Source organism: Elephantulus edwardii, unplaced genomic scaffold, assembly GCF_000299155.1.
Source record: "Elephantulus edwardii isolate Elephantulus edwardi_28Jun2011 unplaced genomic scaffold, EleEdw1.0 scaffold00049, whole genome shotgun sequence".
Classification (NCBI taxonomy): Eukaryota; Metazoa; Chordata; class Mammalia; order Macroscelidea; family Macroscelididae; genus Elephantulus; species Elephantulus edwardii.
The window spans coordinates 17694400-17721392 of record NW_006399799.1 but is presented as its reverse complement, the minus strand read 5'-3'; the positions used below and the strand labels follow the sequence as shown (position 1 = coordinate 17721392).

At 52.4% G+C, this 26993-nt stretch overlaps 1 protein-coding gene across 2 annotated transcripts in view; it reads right to left on the bottom strand.

Annotated features, from left to right (window-relative positions):
* The window catches only part of PTPRF (protein tyrosine phosphatase, receptor type, F), a 77540-nt gene that overhangs the window by 10507 nt on the left and 40040 nt on the right, over positions 1 to 26993 (bottom strand). The window contains exons 6-20 of one of the 2 annotated variants that reach the window (XM_006886551.1): positions 23898 to 24167; positions 21258 to 21839; positions 20881 to 21017; positions 19962 to 20106; positions 15126 to 15431; positions 14352 to 14545; positions 10949 to 10975; positions 9467 to 9584; positions 8806 to 9384; positions 8015 to 8112; positions 7548 to 7801; positions 7376 to 7469; positions 6516 to 6722; positions 6048 to 6202; positions 3458 to 3573 (exon numbers count right to left, since the gene is read on the bottom strand). In XM_006886551.1, coding sequence (XP_006886613.1) covers positions 3458 to 3573; positions 6048 to 6202; positions 6516 to 6722; positions 7376 to 7469; positions 7548 to 7801; positions 8015 to 8112; positions 8806 to 9384; positions 9467 to 9584; positions 10949 to 10975; positions 14352 to 14545; positions 15126 to 15431; positions 19962 to 20106; positions 20881 to 21017; positions 21258 to 21839; positions 23898 to 24167 — 3282 coding nt within the window. The remainder of the gene's footprint in view (positions 1 to 3457; positions 3574 to 6047; positions 6203 to 6515; positions 6723 to 7375; positions 7470 to 7547; positions 7802 to 8014; positions 8113 to 8805; positions 9385 to 9466; positions 9585 to 10948; positions 10976 to 14351; positions 14546 to 15125; positions 15432 to 19961; positions 20107 to 20880; positions 21018 to 21257; positions 21840 to 23897; positions 24168 to 26993) is intronic. The other variant, XM_006886552.1, reaches the window with a different exon arrangement.

Sequence of the window (26993 nt, the reverse complement as noted above, 5' to 3'; positions counted from 1 at the left end):
AAGTATAAGGAGACAGTGGGAGGCAGAGAGAGAAGGCGTTGAGGAAGGAGGGGGGCTGCGGTAAGAAAGAAGTAGAAAAGTGGAAACAGACACAGAAGCCAAAGTATCCCCCCAAACGCGGGAACTTTGAAAACTAACTTGAGATATTCGGGCAACTGGGGGCACTGGAACCTGCAGAGAAAAAACAAAGACAAAACCAAATACAATAGGGCAAGAGAAGAGGGCCTACTAATCCTTTGTGGTTATGCTGCCATCGGACACAGTGAGCACGGGGGCAGGGGAGGTGGACAAGGGGGCAGGAAGGGCTGGGGCCAAGTTCCCCCCGTTGTCCCCATCTGTCTCCCAAACAACTCAGCTGGAATGGCCCCCCTCCAGCTGGGTGCTCCCACCACAAAGGTCCTGTCCAAATCAATCCCTGACTCTTTTGCTATCAAATCTGCCCTTGGATATTGAAAAATTATTTGGAAAAGGGAAAGAAATTTCTTCCAAGTAGCAAAAAAATCAAACAGCGAACAACCATCAGGAATATATACACATGCTTACTATACAATTCTTTTAGCTTTTCCCGGGACTTGAAAAATTTCAGAATAAGAATTAAGTTACAAAAAACCCCCACGACCCCACCCCACAACATAAACAAAGTATCTGCTGCACTTAAGAAGGTAATCTTGTCTTAGGAGAATCCTGCGACCTTTTTTGTCCCCTCAGGTCCTTGGTTCACTGAACACTCAGCGCTAGCTGGCAAGTGCTGCTGTCACCTGGGGCTGTCTGTGGCCACAGGGACACCTCTTCCTGCCAGTGGCTCTGGCTGGGTTAAGATTCTCACTATGTCCTTCCCCTGACCCTCAGCTCCTGTCTCTCTGCTTTTCCTCACTCCTTCCATGTGCTGTTGTACCAGCACTGAAGGCCTCTATCCTCCAGCCTGGCTTTTTTCCCCCTACAACTGGTGCCTCATCCTAGGTCTTTCCGTCTTTCTCATCCATCCTGAACACTAGAATTGATCACCAATCCATCTGATACCATCTCCTCCAGCCCTGAGCTCCAGGTTCAAGGTTCAAGGTCCTTGACCTCTAACACTTCCCGGCACCCACACCAGGCCACTCTCAGTTGCTCTAACCACATCCTTTTCAGGGAAAACCTGAAAATAAGAACTCCAGCAATATGTTCCCTTCTTACTAATGCCATCTGTCTCCTATCCCACCCTGGCCTAGGATGCAGAAGGAAGGCCATTCCTACCCCAGGGTATGAAGCCCAGGTACAATCACCCCCCATACCCAGCCTCTGATGTCCCAACCACTGTTCAGAAACAATTTCCAGTTGGAACAAATGGCCTTTTGTGATCTCTCATTTTCTTTCCTCTCTCTTGCCATGCTCCTTCTCAATCTCCCTGTCTAGTCCTCGTTCTTCCGTACAATTCTGCCTTCTTCCTGGGTCCCTTTCCACCCTCTTGCTGAGTCCTCTTCCTCCTACTCTCTGACCACCTGCACTACAGCATCACTCACATGGTGCTTTTGGCCAGGTGTCAGTGCACAGCTCTAGGACTCCCGGCCCACAGACCTGGCTGGTCTGGACCTCACCCTTACACCGCTCACCCGTTACTGAGCCAGCAGCCATAAGCATCCTCCACTTCCTCACATCTCTGCCAACCGCACCTCCTTCATGTTCTGAGTGTGCCCCTCTCTCCATCCCCATGCCACCATTCTTGTCCAGGTTCTCGGTGGTCTTCTCTAAATAATCTCCTTTCTCTAATTTCTTCCCCTTCAAGTCATTCTTTACATACAAGCCACAGTAGTATTTCTGAAATTCTGCCCATGTTTCTCTCCTTCATAAACTTATCAATGCTTCCTTGTTACTTTGAAGATAGAGTACGATCTCTAAACCTGGTACACAGGGCCCTCTGTAGCTATGATCTTTGACTAAGCCTCTAGTCTTCTCTTCTGGCTCTCACTCTCCAGACCACAATTCTAATGCTGCAGAAGCATGAAAGCTCTTACAATTTGAGGCACATTTAGTGTCTCTGAGCTTGTGCAAGCGCTCTTTCCACCAAAGGAAGCTCCTTTTCACCTCCTCTGTGCCCAGCCGATGTCTACATGGCCTGGTGTCTTCTCCAGGAGACTTTTCTGCCCCTCAGTGCCTACCAGGCTAGGGTTTTCATTTCTCACAGATCTGATCATGCTAGATTGTGACTGTTGGCTAGGTTTCTCTCTCTCTCTGGATGCATACCCTTGGAACTCAGTCACTATGTTGTAAGAATGACTAAGCCCCAAGAAGAGGCTCCCAGCTGGTTCCTGCATTAACTACCAGACAGGCGAATGAACAAGCCTCTAGAATTCAGGAGTTAGGCCTACTTTTCCTGTTAAGGACCAGACATTTACAGGCTCTGCAGATATATAGATTCTGTTCCATCTACTTAAACTTGCCTTCATAGCATGAAAATAGTTATAAGCATTAACAAAATGAATCCATGTGGATATGTTCCAATAAAACTTTATTTAGAAAAACATGTGGCAAGCCATTATTTAGCTCACAGGCCAGTCTGCCAATCACTGCTTTAAATGATTCTAGCCTCAAGCCTTCAAGTCTTCCAGCTGAGGGCCCAGACAGTCTCAACAGAGACAAGCTGTTTCTGTTGTACCCTCGTCTGAATTCCTGACTCACAAAAACTGTGAGAGATCATAATTATTGTTTTAAGCAATTAAAGTCTGGGGTAATTTAATACACAGCAAATCTCCACATACAAACCCTCAGTATGCATGTATTAGCTCATGCATTCATTCAGTTTTTGAGCATTCACTTCCCAGGAATATAACAAGAACTCATCAAATGTAGAATACAAGGGACAGGGACGTGAGCAAGACAGATCCCTGGGGCCCCAGGACACTGAGAGTGAACCAGAGAGGCCCAAAGTGCTGAAGGATCACTCAATCATATTTAAGGCTGTGTGGGAAGCTTCTAGAAGCTTGAGCTGCCTGCTAGGACCAAGGGTAGCAACAGCGTTTCACGCCAGGTGAGGATGGATGGGGCAGCAGGGCAGGCATGAGATCCTGTGCTGGGGTCAGCCTCCAAGAAGGGGCACCCTAAGGCCTGTGTGTCTGGTGAGGCTGTTCCCACTGCAAATACCCCAAGTATGGTTCTTTTATGTGTAGAGAAGACAGAAACAAGCATGAACATTATTGTCCTCCCCCCCTAGTGGAGATGTGGGCTCTATGGGGGCCTGTACTCAGAGGTCCTGCAGAACTTTAAGTGGGAGCTAGGAAGCCATGCCTCCCCTAAAAGGTCCCCAGGCCTTGGAACACCTGTCTAGCTGTTGTGATAAGCCCAAAGTGGGCAAGTAAATAAAAAAGGGCCAAAAGGAAGAAGAGGAGCAGAAAGTGGGGGCCAGAAGCCTGGGGCCTTCAGGGAAAACTCCAGAGGCCTGTCTAGGCTGGGGACAACCAGACTGTGCGAGCTGTCCTACCTGGGGTTTGGTAGTTGAGCCTCCTCATCTCCACGGGGTCGGAGGAGTGGGCCAGCAAGGAGTCTTTTAGCCCAATTGACTGCTCGTCCTTTGATGATGGGGAATGGGTCCTTTTCCTAAAGAGGCAAAAAGAAAGTCTGAAGGTCCAGGTGGACGACAGTGGTGTGTGGAGTGCCTGGCTGCCACAGACACCATTTATCCAACGCTCAACCCCACCACACCTCATCCTGGGGTCTGTGAGTGCATGGGAGCCAGGGGTAAAGCAGCTTCAACATGAGAGAACATCAGATTTGGGCAGGGAGGCGAGACAGCAGGGGCATGGCCATGGGCAAGGAGTGGCAGCGAGGGAGCAAGGGGTCGCAGAGGCTGGGCTTCTTTGGAGGGAAGGCAGGTCACTGCTGGGCAGTGGCTGCTGTCCCTGAAGCCACCACAGCCAAGGCAGCAGGAGCCTCCAGGAGTAAACATGCAAATGACACATTAAAAACGCAAACATCACAGGAGGCTGGCCCTAGCTGTCCGGCCATCAGGGGTAAATGACCAGAGCAGCAGGGGAGGGACACAGACGGCATCACCCTAGCGGGCAGTCCTCTTTCACTGGCTTCAGCTCCTCTGTCCAGGGCAAGGGGTCAGGGACAGACTGTGAGACCCAGCTGCTGAGAGAAACCACTGACCGCTGTTCTGTACCCAGCTGTGTGTTTGGGAGGGCGAGCCTGTGTGAATGTGTACAAGAGGCATGCTCCCCTGCTGCTCTGCAGTGAGCACACTTGGCACATAGTAAGGATTCTCCCTACAGCACTGACTTGACCTCTCAGTGAGCAGGGAGCCTGACGAAGGTCCCAGGGAGCAGTCAGTCTGTGCACTCAGAGAAGCGCCTGAAGCCTACATTATGCCTGTGCCCCAACAAGGCGCATAGCCTGTGGAGACCAGAGTCAAACTGGTGAGATGTGACAAGAGGCTGCCCCCTCATTCCAGTGAGGACTCAGTCCCAACCTGGGACCCAGCTGAGCTGACGGGACAATTTTGCTGCTGAAAGCTGTAGGCCAGGAGGCTTCCAGGAGAAGCACCACCCCTTCCTGCTGGGCCCAAATGTGCCAAGGGAGAAGTGAAGGGGAGACGTGTGAAGAGAGAAGGAATGGCTCCTACCTTTCTTGCTTACTAGGTCCCGAAAGACAGGCAAGGACAGAAGAAAGTCATGGTCACTGTTTCCACCAAGCACTCAGGTCCTCTCAGAACATGGGGACAATGAGGACCCATATATGGCACCAAGACCCAGAGGGGAATGGGAAGGAGGATGATGGGTATGTGGGACACTGCTCAGGACCCTCATGGATCTCCACGTCTCGGGTCAGGAGGAACCCTGGGTGCTAAGTCTTCAGAAAACACGCAGTGGGGTCCGGGCCAGGAGCTGGGAAAGCTGGAGCACAGAGCCTCACATGGGAAGATGCACGCAGACACACAGACCAACATGCATTCACCTAGTGAGTGTTCACTGACAGGTATCATGGGCTCAGCCTCACACTGAGGGCTGGAGACAGTGAACCCAGTTGCAGACGCCAAGATGTTTCTGTGAAGCACTCTAAGGGCAGTTGGAGGACAGGAGGAGTAGGGTGGGCCGAATAGTGCCTGGAGCTGAGTGGGGACTGAGATGGCAGGTGCTACAGGGCAGGGACAAGGTGGCTGTGAGTAGGAAGGCACAGACTGATCCCTGGAGACTGGTATCAAGTGTGGTGTGACAATATCAGGTGGCAGCAAGGCCAAGGTGTATAGACACTCAAAAGGCTTTACCTTGGGAGCTACTACAAGGTTTTAAACTGGGAATGACAAAGTTAAACCTTTTGGAGACACCGGGGAGGCAGATGGCAAAATGCCAAGCGCAAGCTGCTGTAACTACAAGAAAGAAAAGACTGAGACTTAATGTGTCTGGGTCGCCAGCCATGCTCTGCTCAGGCATGATCTTGCAGGCAGCCCACCAGGGGGGCATATTTCTGTGACATTCAGGCTGGAAGATCGAGGGAGGGAGGAGAGATGGTCAGGGGTTAAGGGTGTCAGGTGGATTTCTGGTTGGTAACTTGGCTGGTGCACAGTGACAGAGAGGAGGGGTGCCGGCAGGGTGTTGCTTCAATGTTAAGGGCACACAGAGGTCTGAGGCAGTTGTGGCCACGTCAGGGGCTCAGTAAATATCTGCAGAGTATCCATGGCCGGGGGTGCCTGGGGCTGGGTCTGGACCTCTCTGACATTTATCTAAGATGGTGGAAGAGAAAGGTGCTCCACATAAGAGACCAGGAAATGCTATCTTGGGGCTGAAGAGGAAGACAGACACACTCACATCCACTGAAACACAGACACTTCCAGGACGCATGTGGAGCAGGCCTCTGTGAAGTGCTCTAGATGAGCAAACAAGAGGGTCTCCCATCCAGAAGACACACAGACACACATACAAGTGTGTGCGCACACTGCTTCTGCCCCTCCTGGCTTCCCATGAAACCCAGGGCGGGCCCAGGCCAGCGTGGCCATGTCTTCTCCACATGCACTGTGCCCAAGAGGGAGCAGGTGGTGTTCCCTGGAGGCCTGGGCACAGCACAGCACTCACCTTTTGAACAGGAGGATGGCAATGACTATGAGGATGATGAGGATGACCGCCAGGACTGGGCCTGTCACCCACAGCATCTCAGGCTCCTCCTGCTGCTGGGCTGGTGTAACCTGGACCACGATCTCATCCGAGTAAGGGCTGGAGGCATAGCGCTTCTGCAGGCCATTGTGGGAACAGCATGGGCTGTGAGGTCAGTGAGTAGTTCACCCACTTCCCTTCCCTTCCAACCCTGGAGAACTGGTTCTGGAGCTGGATACCTTGTCTTCCGGATGCTAAGAAGCTAGCCTGTGCCTCATCAGCTGAAGTGGGCCCCAGGAGCTAGCAGAGTCCTGGGGTCTTGGGGGTTTTGGTGCAGATCTGGGACTTTGAGGTAACTGGATTAACTAGATCTGGGGCTATTAGGTCCCTGGTGTACTACTCTGGGCCTAGGGTCCTGGGTTCCTGAGTACTGAGCCAACTCAGACAGACCTGGTCCACGGGTTCTTTCAAGGAGGCAAGCACAAAGCACTGGTAGCTCAGGTGTGGAGACAGGGGTCGGTTGTAGAAGCCCTGGTAATTGTTCTTGTCCCCCAGAGTGAAGGTCTCAGGCAGTATGTCCACCTGGGCAGCCACGTACGGCTTCAGTCGCTCTGACTGCCGCCGCTCCCCAACTCCCTGTTCCATGGCCTCTAGAAGCTGCAGAGTAGAGCAGAGCATGGGGGGTTAGTAGGGGCTCTAAGCATGCTGTGTCCAGGGTCCATGGTCTGGAACATCAGTTCCCTGGGCCAAGACAAGTGGAGGCTCATCTTTTGAGGAAGGGGGGCCAAGTCTGGACCAGCCCTCTGCCCTTGTAGAATAATGCTGAACACCGGAAACAGTGCACTGCCCTCTCCTAACACAGCCCAACAAATGGGTAATGTGCCCTTTTCCTAACTTGAAAGGGCTATGGGAAGAGGACAGGAAGATTCTAAGTGTTCCAAGGGGATGGCAAGGCTATAGAGTTCCTTTACTGGAATCCTCTTTGTGGCCTCTAAGACGTAAAAGATCTGCGAAGTCTGGGGGTTTAGGATCCCTAGACCTGCAGATATGTGTCTGCTACTTCCCACCCAGTGGACTCCTGGCGTACACCTCTAGGGGATTCTTCTTCATAAGTCTTCTCGGCATTCTCTGAAAACTCCCGGGTACTCTCTTCCAATTCTCTCCTTGGGGGCACCTCAGAATCCCTCTCCCTCGAGAGGGGCAGGCTGCCAGCCAGAGCAGCCAAGAGAGTGACCTTAAGAATGAGCATGTGTTTTAGACACTGCAATGAGGCTGAGTCACCAATGCTGGCCTGTCCCCTCCATGGGCACCTCGTCCAGCTCCAGCTCCTCGGGTGTATTCCACCTCGGCGCCAGCATGCTCCCGCCCACACGGTCAATGGGCACCACCACGATGTAAAACCACCTGGGTGAGGCAGAGCGGGAATTAGGACCACCCCCCCTCCCAGTGCCACCCTGCCTCCCGAAGGCCAAGCCTGCACACCTGATGAGCGTGGGCTCCTGCACGACGGGCATGGAGAGGGTGAAGCGGCCGTCCTCTATGTAGGCAGAGGCGAGTAGCGGCTTGTGTGGCAGGAGGTCGGGGGCTGTACGGATGGACACGAGGTGCTGCAGGCCCCCCGCGCTGCTGCCACGGTTCATTAGTACAAACGAGTACTCGGTGTTCGGCTGCAAGTCTGCAATCAGCTTCCGCATCAAGTGTCCGTCCACCTCCACACTCTGCCCATTGTAAAGAATCTGCAGGAGGTGGGGTGAGGGTGACAAGCAGTGAGGCTCCCACCATGTGGCTGCAGGGCGGCACATAGCCCTCGTGCTTGTGCACGTGCACACACTCACCTCTCACTAGAACCCTGCCTCACAAACACGTACACGCATGGGTTGGGATTGGAGTGACAGCACACAGCAGGCCCATGCACATGCTGGGCTTTGCTGGCAGTGGCCTGGACCCACCTTGAAGGGTACAGCAGACTTGTAGGAGTCAGGGATCTCCCAGCTGAGCAGCACAGACGTCTTCATTGCAGCTGCCACGTGGAAGTTCTTGGCAAACACTGAGGAGGTATAAGCAACGACTTAGCTCTGGCTGCGTAGCTGGGGCGGGCTGAGCCAACCGGATCGGTTCCCTACCAGGATGGGACACTGATTGGGGAAGGAGGGATTCAGGAAAGGCTGCAGACTACCAAGCACCCCCACTCCCAGCCAGTTTCAAATCGAAGTTCAACTCCTAGCTCAAGCTTTCTTAGAGTGAACCCCAGAGAGAGAGAGTGACGATGGCATGGGATCCATGGTCTCCCACAGTGCTTGGGTAAAGTTCAAGTGCACAGACACCAGGTGAGAGTCACCAGAGGAGAGCTGATTACGGTTGTGAGAAGCCCGTGGTCCCACACCTGAGCAGGTGGCGTTCGTTCACTACAGGTCAGTGGGTCATGGCCCGAGAAGTGAAGTGGTGCACACTCAACGCCAGTAGGTTGCACACTCAAGAATGGGATGCAGTCAGAGATCAGCAGGTCATGGTCACGAGAGATTGGAGAGTCGCACAGCAGAGTAAAGGACAGCAGAGGTCAGAGGTCACAAGCCGAGGCGTGATGCCTGCTTATTAGCGGTTAGTGGGTCACAGTCATGACAGATTGGAAGGTCACAGCAGAGCTGGTAGATCAGTCACCAGAGGTCAGTGGGTCAAGGAGAGCAGAGGTCCCCAGGTGCAGCGCACACGGGCTGGCACTGACGTATCCCACAGCACACACCTTGCTCCACAGGCATGGTCCTGGACTGGATACTGGGGCTGAGCGGGCCCGCGCCTTTACTGGTATGCGCACGGACCTTGACATCGTAAGTAGTGTCCGGCTTGAGGCCGGAGAGTGTGACGTGGGTGTCCGCAGTAACATTCTGCAGCTCCTGCTGGCTGTTGATGTCGCGGTACACCACAGTGTAGTTGGTGATGCGCCCGTTCCTTTCCGCCAGCACTGGTGGGTCCCAGGCCAGGTCCGTGGTTGATGTGGTCAGCTCTATCACATGCAGGTTCTGCGGAAAGCCACTGGGCATATCCTCAGGGGTCATGATCTCCTTCTCGAACTCCTCGCCTAGGCCAGCCCGGTTCTTGGCAGCCAGTTGGAAGATGTAGGTGGCACCCTTGTGCAGGTTGGTGACAGTAAAGTGCTGGTCATCTTTGCCAAAATCTATGGTGGTGGGCCGGGCCTCGTCTGCCCGGCGGTACTGCAGCCGGTAGCCCAGCAGCTCACCAGGCAGCTCTTTGGGGGGATGCCACTGGAGTAGTGCAGTGTTCATGGCTGTAGTGCTGACCATCATGGTGGGCCGGCCTGGGACTGATGAACAACCACGCATGGGGCTCTGGCGCTGCCCTCCTCCATGCCCCCTTCCCTGCTCGGTCCCTGCTCCCTCACTCACCTGCTCCCGTTGTTGTAACAATTTTGGGTTTGCTTCGGGCACCATCCCCCTTAGTGGTGTATGCTGCTACAGTAATGGAGTAAGTTGTCTCTGGGGTCAGGCTGCTGATGGTGGTTTCCTGTGAGGGAGGAGGAGGGGCCTGTTCCCAATCAGAGAGCAAGGGGAGGCTGCGTTTGCCACCTCAGGAGCCTCGAGAAGCCTGGCTCACACAGCCAGAGGTCCTGGAGGTGGAGGCTGTGCCCCGTTGGTCTCTAACGGAGGCATGGCAAGGGGTTGGGATATGTGCCAAAAAGGAATTGCCCATCCCAGGAGCTGAACACCTGGGGCATGGAACTCATTCTTCTTTATAGTCAAGAACAAAGGGTCACACAATTCCTTTCACTCTACTGTGCTGTAAATGCCACCTCGTGAGGCTGGTGTACACAGGCACACGCAAGGCTTGGTGCCTCGCATGCACACAGCCCCTTGCATGGCTCTAGGCATGCACATGCAAATGAGGCCTACAGGCCCTCCTGATAAGCAGAGTTCAGCTACGGGTGGGTGTAGGGGGGTGTGTGTGTGCGCACACATGGGGAAGCAGAGGGGGTTAAGACTCAACTGCTCTGGAGGACCATACCTGACCCACTCACAGCCCTGACTCTAAGAACACCATATTCCCCTCAATTGTCACTTTTCTCATTTGAACCGGGCTTGAGTTTACCTACTGCAAGTGGGGGGGGGTGGGGGGATCAAGGAAGAGGAAAAGGAACCCATCACACCTGCAAACGAACCTCCCCATCAGTCCCAGTGATGCTGGGTTGACCGTCAGGGCAGTGTCCTCTTGCCTTGGCAGAATTTAAACCCATAAACCCACCTACAGTAAAGGCATCACTTCCTGACATGCGGAGAAACACCAGGAGAGGCCAAGGTACGCCACACAAGGGGAAGGGTAGAGAGAAGGGGCGGGGACCACCGAGCAGTGGGACCAGCACTGTCACCACCAAGCCTGCTGGCCCTCCAGCTCTGAACTTCAGATGAGGTCCCTGAAGCTGCCACCAAGCCCTCACAACCCTTCCTGCCCCCAGCTGGAGGGTCTCCCAGGACTGGGGCTCCAGAACACACCAATGCTGGAACCCTGCTCCCCAGATGCCCCTCCCAGCCTGGGCCCAGCAGCAGGTGATTTTTCATTCCAGGGATCAATAAGGCCTAACGATTGAGATTGGATTTAACTCCATCCCTGTCTGGCCAGAACAGGGGCAGGGCCCTGGTCGATCATGAACATTGGCCTTAAATTGTCGCTCGACAGGTGAGAAGGAAGGATTAGAGGCAATGCCAATCACTGCTCAGCTCAGTGCTTGTGTCTAAACGCCAATTTTCTCCGGATGTGGCTGGTGCCCTGTGGATCTTGGTAGCTCAGGCTGGGAGGAAAGGCAAGAGAGGGGGAGCGTCCCATGAGCCCAGCCTGACCCAGGTCTTGCCCGCACTCGCACACCTGTTACTTACATAGTCCTCGGACTCCTCTGGCCGCCACTGACCGCGGGAGAGGGAGAGAAAGGGAGACAGGATGAAGGATTCGATCGGACCCAGAGGGGGCTTGACCCAGGGAGGACAAACAGAAGGCTTTGCCTTTTAAGTGCTCATGGCCGTAGCACCCAGGCTCATTCCCCAACCTAAGATCTAAGCCCCTGTCTCACTGTGCCAGGGCTGAGGAAGTGGGAGAAACCTGATGACAGGCACTCATGACAACAGTCAGTGGGAAGAAAATTTGCTGAAACCATGTGGCTCAGGGGGTGCCATCTGGAGATGCCTCAAGGGAGAAGAGGACAGACATGAGGATGAGATGACAGCTGGGCAGAGAGAAGGGAAGAGCCATGATGGAGGCCCAAGTAATTATATATGTTTTGTTTGCCTGACATGGTCTTGCCGTATTTGTGTTGTCTATTTTACTTTCAAATACTCACATTTGATTATTCACATTCACTTTTAATCTGGGTAGTAACGTCTACATTCACTCCATTGTTGTTATGTACCATTGAGTTGGAATTGACTCATAGCTGCCCATCCAGTGTTTTGTTTTTTACCCCCATGGAGAAGTTGGTGGATTCGAACCATGTGCTTTTTGGATTGCAGCACAGCTTCTTACCTCTAGGCCTCAGGGCTGGTTGCTTAGTGGTAAGGAAGTGCACATTGCACACAAGCAGCAGCAACCAGAGCCCTATCTAGTCATCCTAGGTGTGAGGACTGCTCTAGGGACAGGAAAGACTGCATCGTGACAGGTGAGGCAGAGGGCCGCCTGGCCAATAATAGTATGAAGTCCTTCAATGAATGCCAAGCTCAGAAGCAGGGCCTTATCCCAAAGGCTCAGGGATCTAGTGAGACTTCCATCCTTCCTGCTGGGGGAGGAAGGTCAGTAAGAATCAACGCAGGAAAACAAGTTTCCAGGCTGTTTCTTGGTAAGTTCTCCTTTGCATCACTGAGATGTGTAGGGGTTTTAGGCAGGTGGAGGAAGCGAGGTCTCTATATAAGACCCTACAGCACTGAGGGGCTGGACTAGTCAGTGTCAAACACAGCACAGGAAAATGGTCTTTGGTGTCCCCAGATCAGAGGGATTGTGAGGCGTATGGCCAGAGGACCCTCACCGTCACAGTGCTTTCCAATGGTCTAAACCTTGTCCCTGTGACCTCAATGCTAATACGTCCTCAGTGCTCCTACTCAGGACGTACTGTTTAAAGTCCTCTCAAGAAGCAAAGAACAGAATGCAGGGGAGGCTTCCAACAGGCCCCCATAGCAGTGGCCACTTTCTAGGGTGTGTCTGGGTCTACTTCTGATTGGCTGGTTTACGTGGTGGTGGGGTAACACAGACAGCCTAGGCAGGCTGGATATAGGGGCTCTCTCATGTTGTACATCCCATGGGTCAAAGCCATGGAGAAAGGACAGAATAAAACAAAATTGAAGAGAGAGACAAGGAAGGGATTAGAGAGAAAGCAGCAGCAAGTAAAAAGGAGAGAGGAGAGGAGAGGAGACAAAGAAGAGAGATGAAAATGCAGCCACTGAGAGGGAGAGACAGAAATAGAGAAAGAAGAACCAGAGACCTAAGGAAGGGCTAACAGAGAGACAGGATGACAGAGCCAAACACCATCAAAATCAGAAAGACAAAGCGAGATGGACACAGATGTGAAGGACTGACTTAGGTCTGACTCTCCCCTGGCCCCTAGTGGGAAGGTGGGGGTGAGAGGTCACACAACTCTTTACCAACTGCTCGGGCTGAGCAGATGGTGCTTCCAGGTGAAGGACAGGCTGTGAGTGTCCTTCACAGGGCATCTCTAGAGACAGCAGTGCCCACTGGGGTTGGAGCAGAATGACCTGGTCCCAGGGGCCACAAGGGCAGGTCGTTTCCCTGGGGAGAGGACACTCAAGAAGTCCGAGGCTCAGAGGGCAGACGCCCAAGCCCGTGGCTCAGCATCTCTCAAACCATTCAGAACCGGAAGGGGGCACCCAAAGTGGCTTTTCTGGAACCCTCCTGGTCACAGCTGCAGCCACTGGCTCTCAGGATGGGAGGAGCTGGAGGGAGCCCCATTCCCGAGATGTTTCTGGGTGGGTGTGTCTGCTGAGGCACAGTAAGAAGCCCTCAACGTGCCACAAGAATGCAGGCGGGCACATAGACCCGCCTTACCCACCACCCCTTTATGCTCTCAGCACTCAGTGGGCTGAGGGTAGAAAGGGGGTACACTCTGGGTAGAAAGGAATTTTATTCCCAAGAGTTGAACCTAGACAGAAGCATGAAAGTCAGTCTGTTTGTCTACAGGGGAATGCTCACCCTTAAGCACAGCACACAGAACCCAAACTAAAAACGTAAACCTAATTCACTGCGTTTTTAGATTTTGACTCATAGCAACATCAAAAGGCAGAGTAGAATTGCCGTGTAGTTTCCAAGGCGAGAATCTTTATGGGAGCAGCCAGTCGCCGTGGATCCCCTTATGACCACGATTCTGGATGGCGGTCTGTGAGCAAGATCGTGCCAGGTGTTATAATCCTTCAACACAAGATCGGGAGGACACCCGACACAGTAACTTCAGTCCTTCCCCAAGAGCATGGACATTTCTCACCCAAGCTCAGCTACTCACTTGTGGGTGAGCCTGGAGGACCACAAAAGCTTTCAACACCCCACGTGTTTCACTGGAACAGCAAACTGATGAGCAGAATGTCTGGTAGCCTCACCCTAAACTCATGGGCAATACTACCCTCCTCAGGAGGATGGAGCACAGAGGGAAGCATGAAGGTGACCGGTGGCCTCAGCCCTGACAGAAAACACCAGAGCTGAACCAGGCTCTGGGCACCAAGACAGAGGCAGCACCTCAGCCTCTGACACGGAAGTGCTCTCTTGCCTTCTGGCTTCGGAAGAGTGATGGCCAGCTCAGAACCGTCTAGGAAAGGCATGGCCCACTTTCTCATGACGTGGCATGTACTTAGTGCAAAGAGAGCACATGCCAAGAGTCGGGGCAAGGGGAGACATGAAGCAGGTGCCTGAAGACCAGGCAAGGGGCCATGGAGGTGGCAACAGTGGCCTGGGTCTGAGGGATCAGGTCTCACTGCTGGGCTGGGAGCAGAGCCACAAAGATGCCAGCTAGGGCAGGTGGGGGGTGCTGGACTCAGGTTGGCACAGCTTGGCCACACTGAGGGGAAGAGGGGGCATCCCAGAATCTGGCCCTAACCTCCTGACTTCACTGCCTCCCATCTCTGACATAGCAGCTCTTCTCCACTGTCATGAAAAAGGGTAGGTTGCTTTAAGTACCTCTGAGGGCAGGCAAAGGAGAGGGTCCATCTAGGCCCCAAAGAAGATGTCACATATGCTAGTCTCTGCTTCCCCTGCCCCTCTTTTCCTCCCCATCCACCAACAATGACACACCTGGGCCTCAGCCAGCATGACGTCTTGGATGACAGGTGTCCCTCGGGGCTCGCCATTCTCCAGTCTCACATAGGTGACCTGGTAGCCACGGATCTGGCCGTGCTGCTTGCTGGGGACGGGCAGCTTCCAGGAGACACGCACAGCAGTGGAATTCACTGGTTCCACCTCCACTTTTCTTGGTGGCCCACTGGGCACTGCAGGTCAGGTAGAGAGGGAAGTCAGGCTTGGTGATTAATCCTGACTCAAGTGGATACAACACACTCCAGGGCCTTGCCTCTGCCCCTCCCCACATTTCTTCCAGGAAAACACTGCATATAGTTTAGGCCACATCCTTAATTTGGGGGGGGGACGGACTTGCATGTCTGTCCCTGATGAGGAACAAGGAGGGATCCCGCTGACCAGCAGGAGCCCCACCAAGGCCCCAGGAGGAACAGGTGGAGATGAACACCAGACCTCTGACCACCCCAAAGTCAGTACAATCTGTCCTACTTCCTCCAGGGCCCCATATTATGCCAATGTCTAAACGAGAGTACTTTTTAGAATGTTTCTTGTACCAATCTTCCAGTTTCCCCTGAAAGGCTCTAGCTCCTTTGGAGGTAGCATAAGAGCGGGGCTCTAAGTACAAGTTGTTTCAAAAGCCTCATCACTCCAATCTGGGCAGGCCAGTCCAAAAGAGGGGTCCACTGGGGAAATGGAGGCCAAGGCCCTGGGTTGTGAGGTGGGTGGTAGTCAAGGCTGGGTGCCACCCTCCCTTGCCCCTCCTGTGCCGCCTACCGTCCTCGTCGGTGCGCACCAGCACCGGGCTGCTCTCGGGGCCGGGGCCCACGTCTGTGTGTGCCCGCACCCACACCCGGTACTCCGTCCACTTCTCCAGGCCCACCAGGTCCCAGCTGGAGTGCTCGCGGCTGATGCCATCCACCACATGCCGCCCATGGTCCTCGCCGTCCACCGCCTCGTAGGCCACGGAGTACTGGGTGATAACGCCGTTGCGGCTGTCAGCTGGCGGTGGGACCCAACTTACCCGGACAGTGGTGGAGCCCATGCTCACACAGGTCACCTTCTGGGGAGGGGCGGAGGGGGCTGGGGAAGACAAATGGGAGGAAGCAGGCAGATGGAGGGTGGGGATCACAGGCACAGTGACAGCCACGGGGGTGGGGGGTTTGCAGGCTCACCCAGGCAGGCTACTTCCCAGGTAATACAATAGCTATCCCAGGGTCCCTCTGGGCAGCTTGCCTTCACCAATGCAAACATAGCCCAGCTCCCTTTGAAACACATGCATGCACACATGGTATCTCTCTCAAACACAAGGTCTCTCCTACATACAACATACATAGTATTGAACACAGAAGCACACACTCCTCATGCCTGGTCCCACATATGGCCACATACAGAGAAGCTCTCTGTGCCTGCAATGCCCACAGCTCCTCTTTTCACAGGACAAGTGGCTCTCATAGCCCTTTTATGGGTGAGGCCGCTGTGGCCTGAGACCACCTGCACAAGGTGTCTGTTCATGATCCATGGGTGGTTCATGGGCAGACAGTGACCTCAGAGACCAGTGCCTGGGCCTGAAGGAAGCCAATGCTTCCGGGATTCCAGCACATGTAACTCACACCTGTGTACCCAAACCCATCAAGCTACCTAGCAGAGACAGTCTCTGGTTTGGAGAAGTGTCCAACAGAAGTAGTGTTACCCCACAGGCATACCTTAGGACTTAAGAGACAAACCTGTGGCCTCTCTGTTCCTCAGGGACAGTTCCAGACCTTATTCTCACTGGGGACTCTGCTGCCAGTGAATAGGCTTCCTCTCCATTGAATAGGCTTCCTCGACATTGTAAGTTCTGCCACTGTCCCCCGCCTAGGACCTAGGAGACTAGAACAACCTCCTCAACATACAGGGTTCAGCATCTTCAGCTCCAGGGCTTCCTGTTCCACTACACCCAATGTGTCAAGACCTGAATACTGTCACTGGTGGCAATAGACCTGTCTTCAACAGTACATCCTCTCTTATCACCTTGCAGACTCATTCTTGACCCAGCTCAGTTGTTCAACACACTAAAAACCCCACTCCTAATCTTGTCAGAATACCTCTTCTGAGCCTGCTGTCTTTATCACTCTCAATATTCCCTGAATTGATGGTATATAAATTGATATATTTAAAAAAGCAGATGCTGCCCTAGATGTGCTCACCACATTGTGCCAAAAAATCAGGAGGATACCTGGCCAACTGACTGGAAGAGATCTATATTTGTTCCCATTCCAAAGAATGGTGATCTGACAGAGTGTGGAAATTACCGAACAATATCATTAATATCACATGCAAGCAAGATTCTGCTGAAGATCATCCAGAGACGACTGGAAAGGCACATCAACATCAACAGAACTGCCAGCAGTGCAGGCTGGGTTTAGAAGAGACTGTGGCACAAAGCTCAGCATCACAGCAACCCCAGATTACCTCAGCATATTGACAGAAGAGTGCTGTACCACTTAGAAGAATGTTCCTCTAAAATATACTAACAACTGACTTTTAAATGTAAAGGCCCTCCCCGAGGTCTTGGTGACTCTAAACAAGAGGCTTAAATAAAAGAAGCAATATAGAATGTTTCTGTTAGGTGCCTTTGAGTCGAGTCATCCCGATGTATAGGGACCAGATGGATGTACAGCAACTCTGAACCCTTTCCTGGCCTGAGCCAGTCTCACTAATTAACCTTTTCTTTTCTGAACTTTCTACGTTTCCTTTTCAGACTCTTTATCAGTTCTGATGTCAGATTCGGTCTAGCCAACTAAGACTTAAAGAGATACTAAGTTCAAAACTCCTGCCTCACCTGGCACATCCTCACCGTGAGCTCATCTTATTTAGGGGGTCTTCGTCTTTTTCACTGATTAGCTACTGTGCGTGGCATGATTTCTTTTCCTACAGACTGGCATCTCTTGACAACATATCCAAAGTGTATGAGAAGTAGTTTCACTGCCCTTGCCTGTAAGGAGCAACCTGATTCTATTTCCTCCAAGACAGATTTATTTGTTCTCTTGGCAGTCCATGGTATATTCAATATTCTTTGCCAACACAATTCAAAGGCAACAATTCTCTTCTGGTCTTCCTTATTCACTGTTCAACTTTAACATGCATAGGAAGCAGTGGAAAATACAATTTTTGTTTGTGTTGGGCATACCATAAGCCTTTAAACCAAGATCTTATTTTAAAACCCATGTTAAAAGAAAAACCTTAGTAGTGTTACAAGCTCTTTCAGAATTTGTCTAGAAAGTCTTCCAAATTTTCCCAGGATACCCCTAAAAAAAGGAAAAAAATACCCCACCCAAAACCCTTACCTTCAGATTTATAGCTCCCTCCTTTCTCAGGTAACCTTAAAAAAGTCTGATCTTTCTGTCTCAACTTTCTCACCTCCCAAAATCACCTTAAAAGTCACCTTGTGAAACACCAATCTAGCCTATCAGGGCACCGAGACACTCGTATAGGTCATTCTTCCACACCTCGGAAGACAAAAGGATATTCCTGTTTTCTCTGCTCCTGGCAGCAGCACTTGGGCTCCACTTCCAGATTTTTTCTATTTTTAATCTTGAAAATGACCTCTTTCTTGTTTCTTTCCTTCACCTCCAGGCCTCTCTCTCAGGTCCCTCTATTCCCTTCACCTTCAGCCCAGCCGCTGTTATCTAGCAGCTTTTTAGGAATGGCATTTTCAGCTGCTGTGTCCCAAACAGGCACATCCTTCACATCTGCTCCTGTTCCCTTTTCTACCCTGGGAAGGGCACCACTCATCTACCAGATCTACATGCAGAAACATGGGATTCCTCTTGTTCCTTCCTTCTTCCTCTGCCTCTATAATCAAGCCATCACTAAGTGCTGTAGAGCTGTTATCTCTCAAATCCACCACCACCACCAGGCTTATCGAAGCACCACTTTCTGCACGGACTGTTCCAAGGCCTCCTAAGCCTACCCATTTTCCACAGGACAACCACATATGCCTTCTGCCTGGCATATGAGTCAAAGGCCGTGGATTATGCTGCTATGACGGCTGCTCCAGCTTTAGGGCCTCTGGCTGTGCTGAGCCCCTTGCCTGAGGTCTCTAAGCTCCTTACTCTTGTTTGTTTACCCAGGAAACCTTACTCTTCCTCCAAGCCTCCGCAGAAGTATCATCCTCCCCTGGGAAGCCCTCCTTGACTTGTCTGCCATACCCCTTTAAAAACTAAACCTGTTGCTGTGAACTCCAATTTAGGATGACCTCACGTGTGTTAGAAGAGAACTGTGTTCAACAGGGTCTTTAAGGCTGTGACCTCTTAGAGGCAGATCCCAAGGTCTTTCCACCAATGTGACTCTGGATAGGTTCAAACGCCTAACCTTTGGTTAGCACTCAAGTGCTTAATCCATTGTACCACCCAGAGACTGTCCACATAGCAATCGATGTGCACACAGTTAGGAACTCGTTTAAGTGATTCTGTGTTTAAGGTATACCAGCCTCTCTACCATGCTGTCTGTTCATGCCACTAATCCTGCATCGTCCTAGAGGCTTGGTGCCTGGCAGGAATGCAATAGGTACTGGTAGAAAAATAAGGGAACCTAGGGCCACATACAGCCTTGTGATGTTACCATAAACACAGAGTCCAGCGTCAGATAGAGGACTTGACAGACATTGCTGCGTTTATGGTGATTCTGTGTGGGCAGCATTGTTTCAGGCATGTGACTACTGTCCCACACAGCTGCTGTCACATCCAAGGTATGACAGTGGCCCTACTGTGGTTGTGTGGTTACAAGAATGTCACCCAGCTACTGCCTGTGACTGAGGTCACATCCATAGCTGCAGAGTTACACCCTCATACCCACACTCACTCTATTAGCTAGATGCCCCACAGATACAGTCCCATGGTCAGGTCACAGGGCCACTCACAGAGAGACACTTGCTATGCCCTGAAGACAGGTATAGAGACCTCCTCACATGTGTTCACCAGACCACTGACTTATGCATATAGGTTCTGTGGCCCAGGCTGGCGTCAGACATGGTCACTCATGGTTGCACTCCCAGTCACAACATCAGGGTCTGGCATACAACGTCACAGTCACACACATGGTCATACGGTCAGACACAGTCCTGTGGGCACACATTCTCAGAGCTGGAACCCCGTGCAGTTTGCTCGGTGTGCTGTGGTTGACACGGAGTTCTCATGATGGGTGTATGAGGTAGGAAACATGGGTGATGGGGAGGGAAGCTAACTGCCAAAGTGGAACTGGGGTATGGTGAGTGATACAGTGCCACAGCTGAGGATGGCCCAGCCCAGCACAGGGAGATGGAGGCAAGAGAGTGGGGCACAGACACAGAACTTACCTCAACAGTGGGAGGGGGATAGGAGGGAGGAAGGGGCAGAAAGCAGAGTGTAGCACGGTTACAGCCTCCTGGACAGACTGGAGGGCACTTACCTGTCCCTCTGTCAGCGTCCAGACCCACAGCCCCGACCAGAGTTAGTCCAGGGCTCAGCAAAACTGACTACCCACCTTGCTGAGGAGGGGAAAGGGGTATATGTGTGTGTGCGTGTGTGCGTATGCGCATACGTGAATGTGCCATCCCAGCTGTAACAGGCAGTGACTTCAGGAGACACTTACTGGACTGCGCTGTGCGGGCTTCAATGGTAGGGGTGAAGACGCCCACCCCCAGATCAGAGCGAGCAGCCAGCTGGAAGTGGTACAGTGTGTTGGGCTTCAGGTCCTCTAGAGTGTAGGAGGAGGTCGGGTCGAAAGTCACCTTGAGCTGGAAGAGCCAGAAGCATACACTGACCACTGTGACCTCAGAAGGTCACTTAGAGGTCATCTCTAAGATGGACTGGTGCCACCAGGGTCCTAGGCAGGACTGAGACCAGGGTTCTGACAGCATCACATGGTTATACAAGCCACATGAAGAACTTGGAATTTGTATCTACACCACAGGAGCCCCAAACTTATGGGCCATAGGGATTACAGGAGGAACTGGGGGCTTTGCCCCTAGCACAGGAGCCCCAAATAACACAGAGGCCATAGGAACAGGGGAGGAACATGGGGACGCTGGCCATCCTACAGAAGTCTCAAAGACCACCTGGGACCCAGGCTATATGGATCCAAGGATGAACGCCAGGGCTTGGACAGTGCCAGTAACCTACAGTAAGCTATGAGACCCAAGAATAGACCCAAAGAACTTTGTCAAACAGCATCTGGGTAATAAAACACCAAAAAGGGAGCTCTGGTGAACTGGTGGTAAGAATCTGCTCTGCAATCCCAAAGACATGCAGTTTGAACCCACCAGCTGCTCTGTGGGACTATCTTCTCCCACGTAACTGAAGCCTCTGAAAACCTGCCAGAAGGTCAGCTATGGGGGGTTGGTTCCAATTTGTTGGTACACAACAACAACAAGCCATAATGTACTCATAAACCAAGGAGAAATTCAAAGGACTTTTCCCCACCTGAGCCCCAGAAATCCAGAAAAGCTATAAGAAACTGTTAGGGACTAACAGGACCCTTCGTGCTCCTCCCTCCCCACGTAGTTGCTTACCTGCTGGTCTTCGTCCTCTGCTGCCCAGTACACCAGCTCGTACTTGATGATCCGCTCCTGGGGAGGCAGCAGCCACGAGAGGTGGATTCTGGTGTCTGACTCCGCCTCAGCCTGGAAGTCTGCGGGCTGGGCTGGCACTGTAACACCCCCACCCCAGGCACCATCAATCTCCCCTGTCCCCATGAAGGCTGGGAGGACACGGGAAAAAGGAGCAGGGAAGGCAGATTCACAAAATCCTTGCCCAGCAACCCAGTGACAACACACTGACTAACTGGGGGCCTACATCCTCCCAGAGAGAGCCCCAGGCCTCACGGGCTGGGGCAGGACAGTCCTGACTGGCCCTGGCGGTACAGCCTCACTCACCCGTGTGCACTCACCTCCCTGCTGTGTCTTGACTTGGATGGTGGGGCTGGGTGGGCCGTCACCCACGGCTGTGAAGGCGAGCACGCGCAGGCTATAGGTGATTCCAGGCAGCAGGCTGCCCACCGTGGTGAGGAGTCCTGCATCTGTGTTGTGTTTGTGCCAGGCGCTGAGGGGGCGTCGAGAGTCTGGGGTGTAGTAGACACGGTACCCCCGCACCAAGCCGTTGGGCTCCTCGGGCGGCTCCCACTGCACCAGCATGGTGCTGGCACTCAGCATGCGCGCCTGGACGCGGCGAGGTGGGCTGGAGGGAGCCTGCTCACCCGTGCGGGCTCGCACGGCCTCACTGGGTGGCCCTCGTCCAATGCTGTTCACCGCCAGCACACGGAAGGCATACTCCGAGAAAGGGCTGAGGCCGCCGATGCTGTAGCGAGTGGTGGCCACACCATCCACCTCCTGGAAGGGGCCCTCTGTGCCCACTGCACGGTACTGGATACCATAGTAGGATACAGGCTCCGAATTTCCAGAGTCCCAGGTCAGGGTGACGCTGGTGGCGGTTGTCTCTGTCACCACAAGGTCTATTGGAGGCTTAGGCAGAGCTGGGGACAAAGAAGAAGGCTCATGACCCCAAGAAACAACCCTGTCCTTGCTGTGGTTCACAGGCTGGTCAAGGCAGGGTGGGCTGACACTGACAGTCCACCTTAAGGAAGGGCCTGAAATGATGTCCCCTCTGATGACACTTAAAAGGTCATCTGGTATCTACCCACACTACTTTTGGGACGCACTGGATGCTCACATCAGCCTATGTGACAAATAGGAACTCAACTGACAAACAGAACCAGGTGATACCAACTGTCCAGAGTCCCACGTAGCTGGAAAGCACACAGGACTGGGTAGCAGAGAGTAGACCACACCCATTTTTAGTAAATACATATAACTTGCTGAGGATGGGACAAATGAAGATCTTTCTTAAAGGGCCAGTCTAGTTTTTAAATTAGTATGTGTGCATGAAGTTGTGCTATCAACCCAAAGGGAGGTGGTTTGAATCTGCTCCTTGGGAGAAATGGAAAATCTCCTCCTGTGTGATTTATAGCCTCTGAAAAGCCACAGGCGGGTCGGCAATGAGTTGGTTCTGACTTGACAACAACAGCAACAACAAAAACAATGACAGCTTACTCAACAGTTTCTATAAACTCTGGCTTTTAAAAGGAATGATAGTGCTGCTGACTCCACAGACCCTGTAGGAGGCTCAGAAGGAAGAAGTTCCAGGTCCACAGCTAGTTGTTCAACAAGTAATTACTGAATGTCTACTGGTGCCAGGGAGTCCTTGGGAGATGCAAACAGGTAAGTGTATGACTACCAGCCAAAAGAATAGTGGTGCAAAGGCACCCCAGAAGGCAGGCCTGACAATCTGCTTCTGAAGCAAGACCCAGAATAGTTATACCCTGCACACAAGGGACCATCATGAATCACAAGTTATGTGATGACAAAGGGGTGCCAGGAACCATGGGAAGGCTTGGGGATGGTGTTACAGACCGTGTTGGTCCTTGCTCTCATGGAGTTTTTATCCCAAGAGCAAAGAGATTAATTAAGTGTGTAACAGTCACATGTAGGAGTATAAAGAGGCAGAGTGTGGAGATGAGGAAACCTAGGAATCTCCTTGGATAGTGTGACCTGGGTAGGCCCCAAAGAGCTAAGAACTGGGGCTGAGATGGCATGAGCCATGGGCACGGCTGGTGAGAACAAGGGCAAACCTCAACCCTCAGCCTGTGTGGCTGGTGCACACTGAGGGAGAAGCCGAGCTGCATGTACTGAGCAGGAGGCCATCCGTCTGCTCTTTCTCTGACAAGCCACGGGGAGCCACGGAAGGTGTGAAGAAAGGGAATGTCATGATCTAAGTCCCACTTTTAAAGCATCACTTGAATTGCAGAACGGCAGAAGATCACAGGGAGGCCGAGCTGGACGCACAGCGACCAGAGAGAAGTCCATTACACATGCATCCTTGTCCCCCGGGCTTCAAGCCTGGAGTGAATGACAAACAGAGAGAACCTACTTCCCCTCTTGGATACTATTTTTATCACCTCAAGGGTCTGGTACTGCGTAGTGGTTAGGGTGGCTACACTGGGAATCTCTGGGTTCAAATCCCTGCTCAGGCATTTATTTGTGTGACTTTGGGCAAGTTACACAACCTCTGAGTACCCCATTTATAAAAAAGGATAAGGTAACTATCTCTCAGGGTTATATTAAGAGTGAACAAAATAATCTGTGCTTATTACTATAGTATTTGCTACGTAAGAGCTCAATACACATTAGCTATGCTTGGTGGTGTAAATGGTTAAGGCACTCAGCTGCTAACAGAGAGTTTGGTGGTTTGAATTCATCCAGAGATGCCTCAGAGAAAAGGCCTAACACTCTACTTCTGAAAAACCAGCCACTGAAAGCACTAAGGAAACACCGTTCTACCCGAACGCACAATGGGTTACCAGGAGAGATGCTCTGACCACAGTAAATTGAACAGTATTCCTCATAATGCTATTAATAACTGAAATACTTCCCCACAACACCTAAGGGTCAACAGGACCCAGAGCCGGGGCACTGAGAAGTGCTGTCCTTCAGCCTTGCCCATCCCCACAGCCATGCCTTCCACAAGCACTGACCTTTCACGGTGACCTGAGCCGTGGCCTCGATCATGCCCAGCGAGGAGATGGCCACGCAGGTGTAGTTGGCAGAGCGTACGACGTTGCTGAGCTCCAGCACGTTGCGACCAACTGGCATCTCATCCTCCTTGGTGAGCTCCTCAGCACCCAACATCCACTTCACGTAGGGCATGGGAGCGCCCACAGCGACACATGTTAGGTTTACGCTGCCACCGGGCATCACCTCCTGGCTGCTGGGAGGGATGGAGAAACGAGGAGCCACACGGCGCACTGTGGGAGGAGGAAAGAAAGGCACTCATAGGCCAGGCAGGACACCTGGGGGTGCGAAGGGCAGGGGCCCCTCATCCAAGAGCCCCTCCTGTCATAGCAAACTCATGTTCAGAGATAGGAGGGGTGGAGTTCCAGGGCCCTGTTTCCTCTGTTCCCACCCCACTTAGGGCTAGAAGTTGCCCCCACACTCAAGGACTGTATGGAGCACAGGAATTTACTTTGCAAGCAATCTCACAACCAAGTTCCCACTTGGCAGCTCAAGAAACTGAGGCCCAGGAAGATCCTGTCTGTCCAGGGTCACCTAGGGACTCTACAAGATCCAAGTCTTATGCCTATACTCTGGGCCTGGGCAGGGCCAGAACCCAGGCCACCATCCAGTGCCCGCTCTGCCTCCTTTACTGCGGGTCTCCAATAAGACTAGTGAGGGCATCAGTGACAGAAACCCAAGCATGTTACAGTGGAGGGTCCTCAGAGCAAGGATCACTTTGGGTTGTCTCTAAAGTCAATGCCTCCTCTTCCCGAAGTGGGAGTAGCACGACCACCTGAGTATCAAGCATATTTATAACAGGAAACCCTAGAAAAGGAGGCTGACCCTGAGGAGGGCGGCTGGGTGGGGGTAACGGGCCAGGGCGGGCCAGGGACATGGTCCGCGGGCAGGATGGGCATGATGATGATAGTAACATGATGAGGGCGCTGAGCAGACAGCTCTCTGCGCCAATGAACAAAGGTCTCAAGGTGGAAGGGGGCTGTGGCTGGCCACGTCCGTCCTCTGGCCTTGGGCTCTCCTGGTCAGAAGCTGTTCTGAGCTTCTCAGTCCAGGAGTACAGCAAGGAATCGTCCCCTAATGTTGCAAGCTTGGCATAGACAGATAAGAACATGCAGAGAGAGGAAGGGCAGGCAAGACTTAGTCATGGGCTGGCATGCTTAGCATGCAGACGGGGCATGCGCTAATGGGCAGAAGCTGAGTATGGCCACATGGGCATCCTCACAGACAGAACCAGAGAAGGTGAACATCAAGGCTAAGAGACCAGGGGACACTATTGGGAGCACTGGTCACTGAAGACCCTTGCTGGGGAGGCCAAGCATGCAAAGGACCCACGGCACCACGTCAAGAACACTCTTCTGTCAACATTACATTTCAGCTGCCTGCACACTCCCAAGTCACAGAATCGGAGTGAGAAGCAGCTGCAGAAACCCTGTGGTCTAATCTGACCTCACAGCCTAGGTGACAAGGAGGCCCAGAGGCCAGACATCATGGTTCTCTTAATATCACAGCCTAAAATGCCTCCCAAACACATTACTTTTGCCTCAAACCATGCTGACAAGTGTCACTACCAAAGTTCAAGGCATCATCATCTTTCTCTGGATCACTGCAATGGGAATTTCACTGTTTTTTTTTTGCCTCGTGTCCCCTATGACCCCTGGTTCTGTCAAATGGTCCTGAGCTAATAGCTGGCACAAATATGACCAGATAGCTCCTACATTTCAAACTCTTGCATGGTACTCAAAGCCCTAGAGAAAAGGCTAAGTGGCTTGGTTGAACCTGTAAGTTCCGATGTTACTTGGGCCCTGCCTCATTTGGAGTCTTCCGTATGGAACCGAAACGCTGGTAGTCCTACTATGCATGCCAGACATGACAAGTGTCATGGCCTGAGTCTACTTCCCTGTGACTCCAGGTTGACCAACGTGTCTTGGGGGAATCTATATTATTGCTTTCTTCTAGAATCAGCACCCCAATTTTCTTGAGCGGAAAGTACCTCTCTCCATTTTTAGTCTCTAGGACATGTGACCCAGGTTTGGTTAACAAGAAAATGCCTTGAGACTTTTGCAAAGTCTATTAGAAAAGTGTCTCTCTCTATTCAGGTCGCCAAGATGGGAGCTGAAAGTATGGAGTAACTGGGGAACCATCTTTACCAACACGCAGAAGAACCTGCTTGAGAACAAAGAAGTCAGTGCCCAGGAGAGCAGAGCTGAGAGACAGGCAGGTGCCAGACCAGACAGTTTAAGTATCTGCAGCCAGCCCTGCCCAACGCCAAGCCTACTTCTACATTTTTTAGCTGTGCCAGACAAGACTTTCCTTGTTTGGCTGAAGCTGGCCTAAGTTGGGTTTCTATGCTTGCCCTAATGATCAGAGTCTAGGACAAAGTTACACTAGCACTTCAGAGGCAGAGGGTTCTGTGTGGCAGAGAGCAGGTGAGTCCTAGGGGTGTGACTGGTAAGAGGGAGCTACAACAAAGTTCCCTCATTTGAGGACTCCCACCCTAAAGGCACAAGGGTGGGGTCAGGGGGCACAGGGAGACAGGCTGCCTGGCCTGGTGGTTCAGGCATGACCTGGGCTCTGGGGTGATGATGGGAGGAGAGGCATAGATGGGCTCGTCTGTTGGCAGATCAGGCCCAGGCCTGCCCTGAAGGGAGGATCCGCATAGCCTCAGCCTAAGAAGAAAGGCTGAGGGAGCAGCCTTCACTGACTGAGTCTTTCCTACAGTATGAACCAGGGAGAATGTCCATGTTCTCATTGTTCATGTGTCAAAACGGGTTCACAGGAAGAGAAACTGCTCTTCAGCACTCACTACACGTCAAAGGTTTTGTGGCTATGTATGCTACCTCCAGAACACAGATAAGGGAACTTAGTGAGTTTAGATCTTTAAATGATGTGCCCATGTTCATCTATGTAGCAGTGATAGGTCTGGGGGATGAAACACCTTCCCTTTCAGAGTCCTGGCTCACAGGCTCTGGGAAGAAGCTTCTGGGTTAGCCAAGCCTGGCAGGAAAAGAGGCTGCTCCACTTGGCATAAAGATGGTACTCTGAGAGTCACTGTTGGGCGG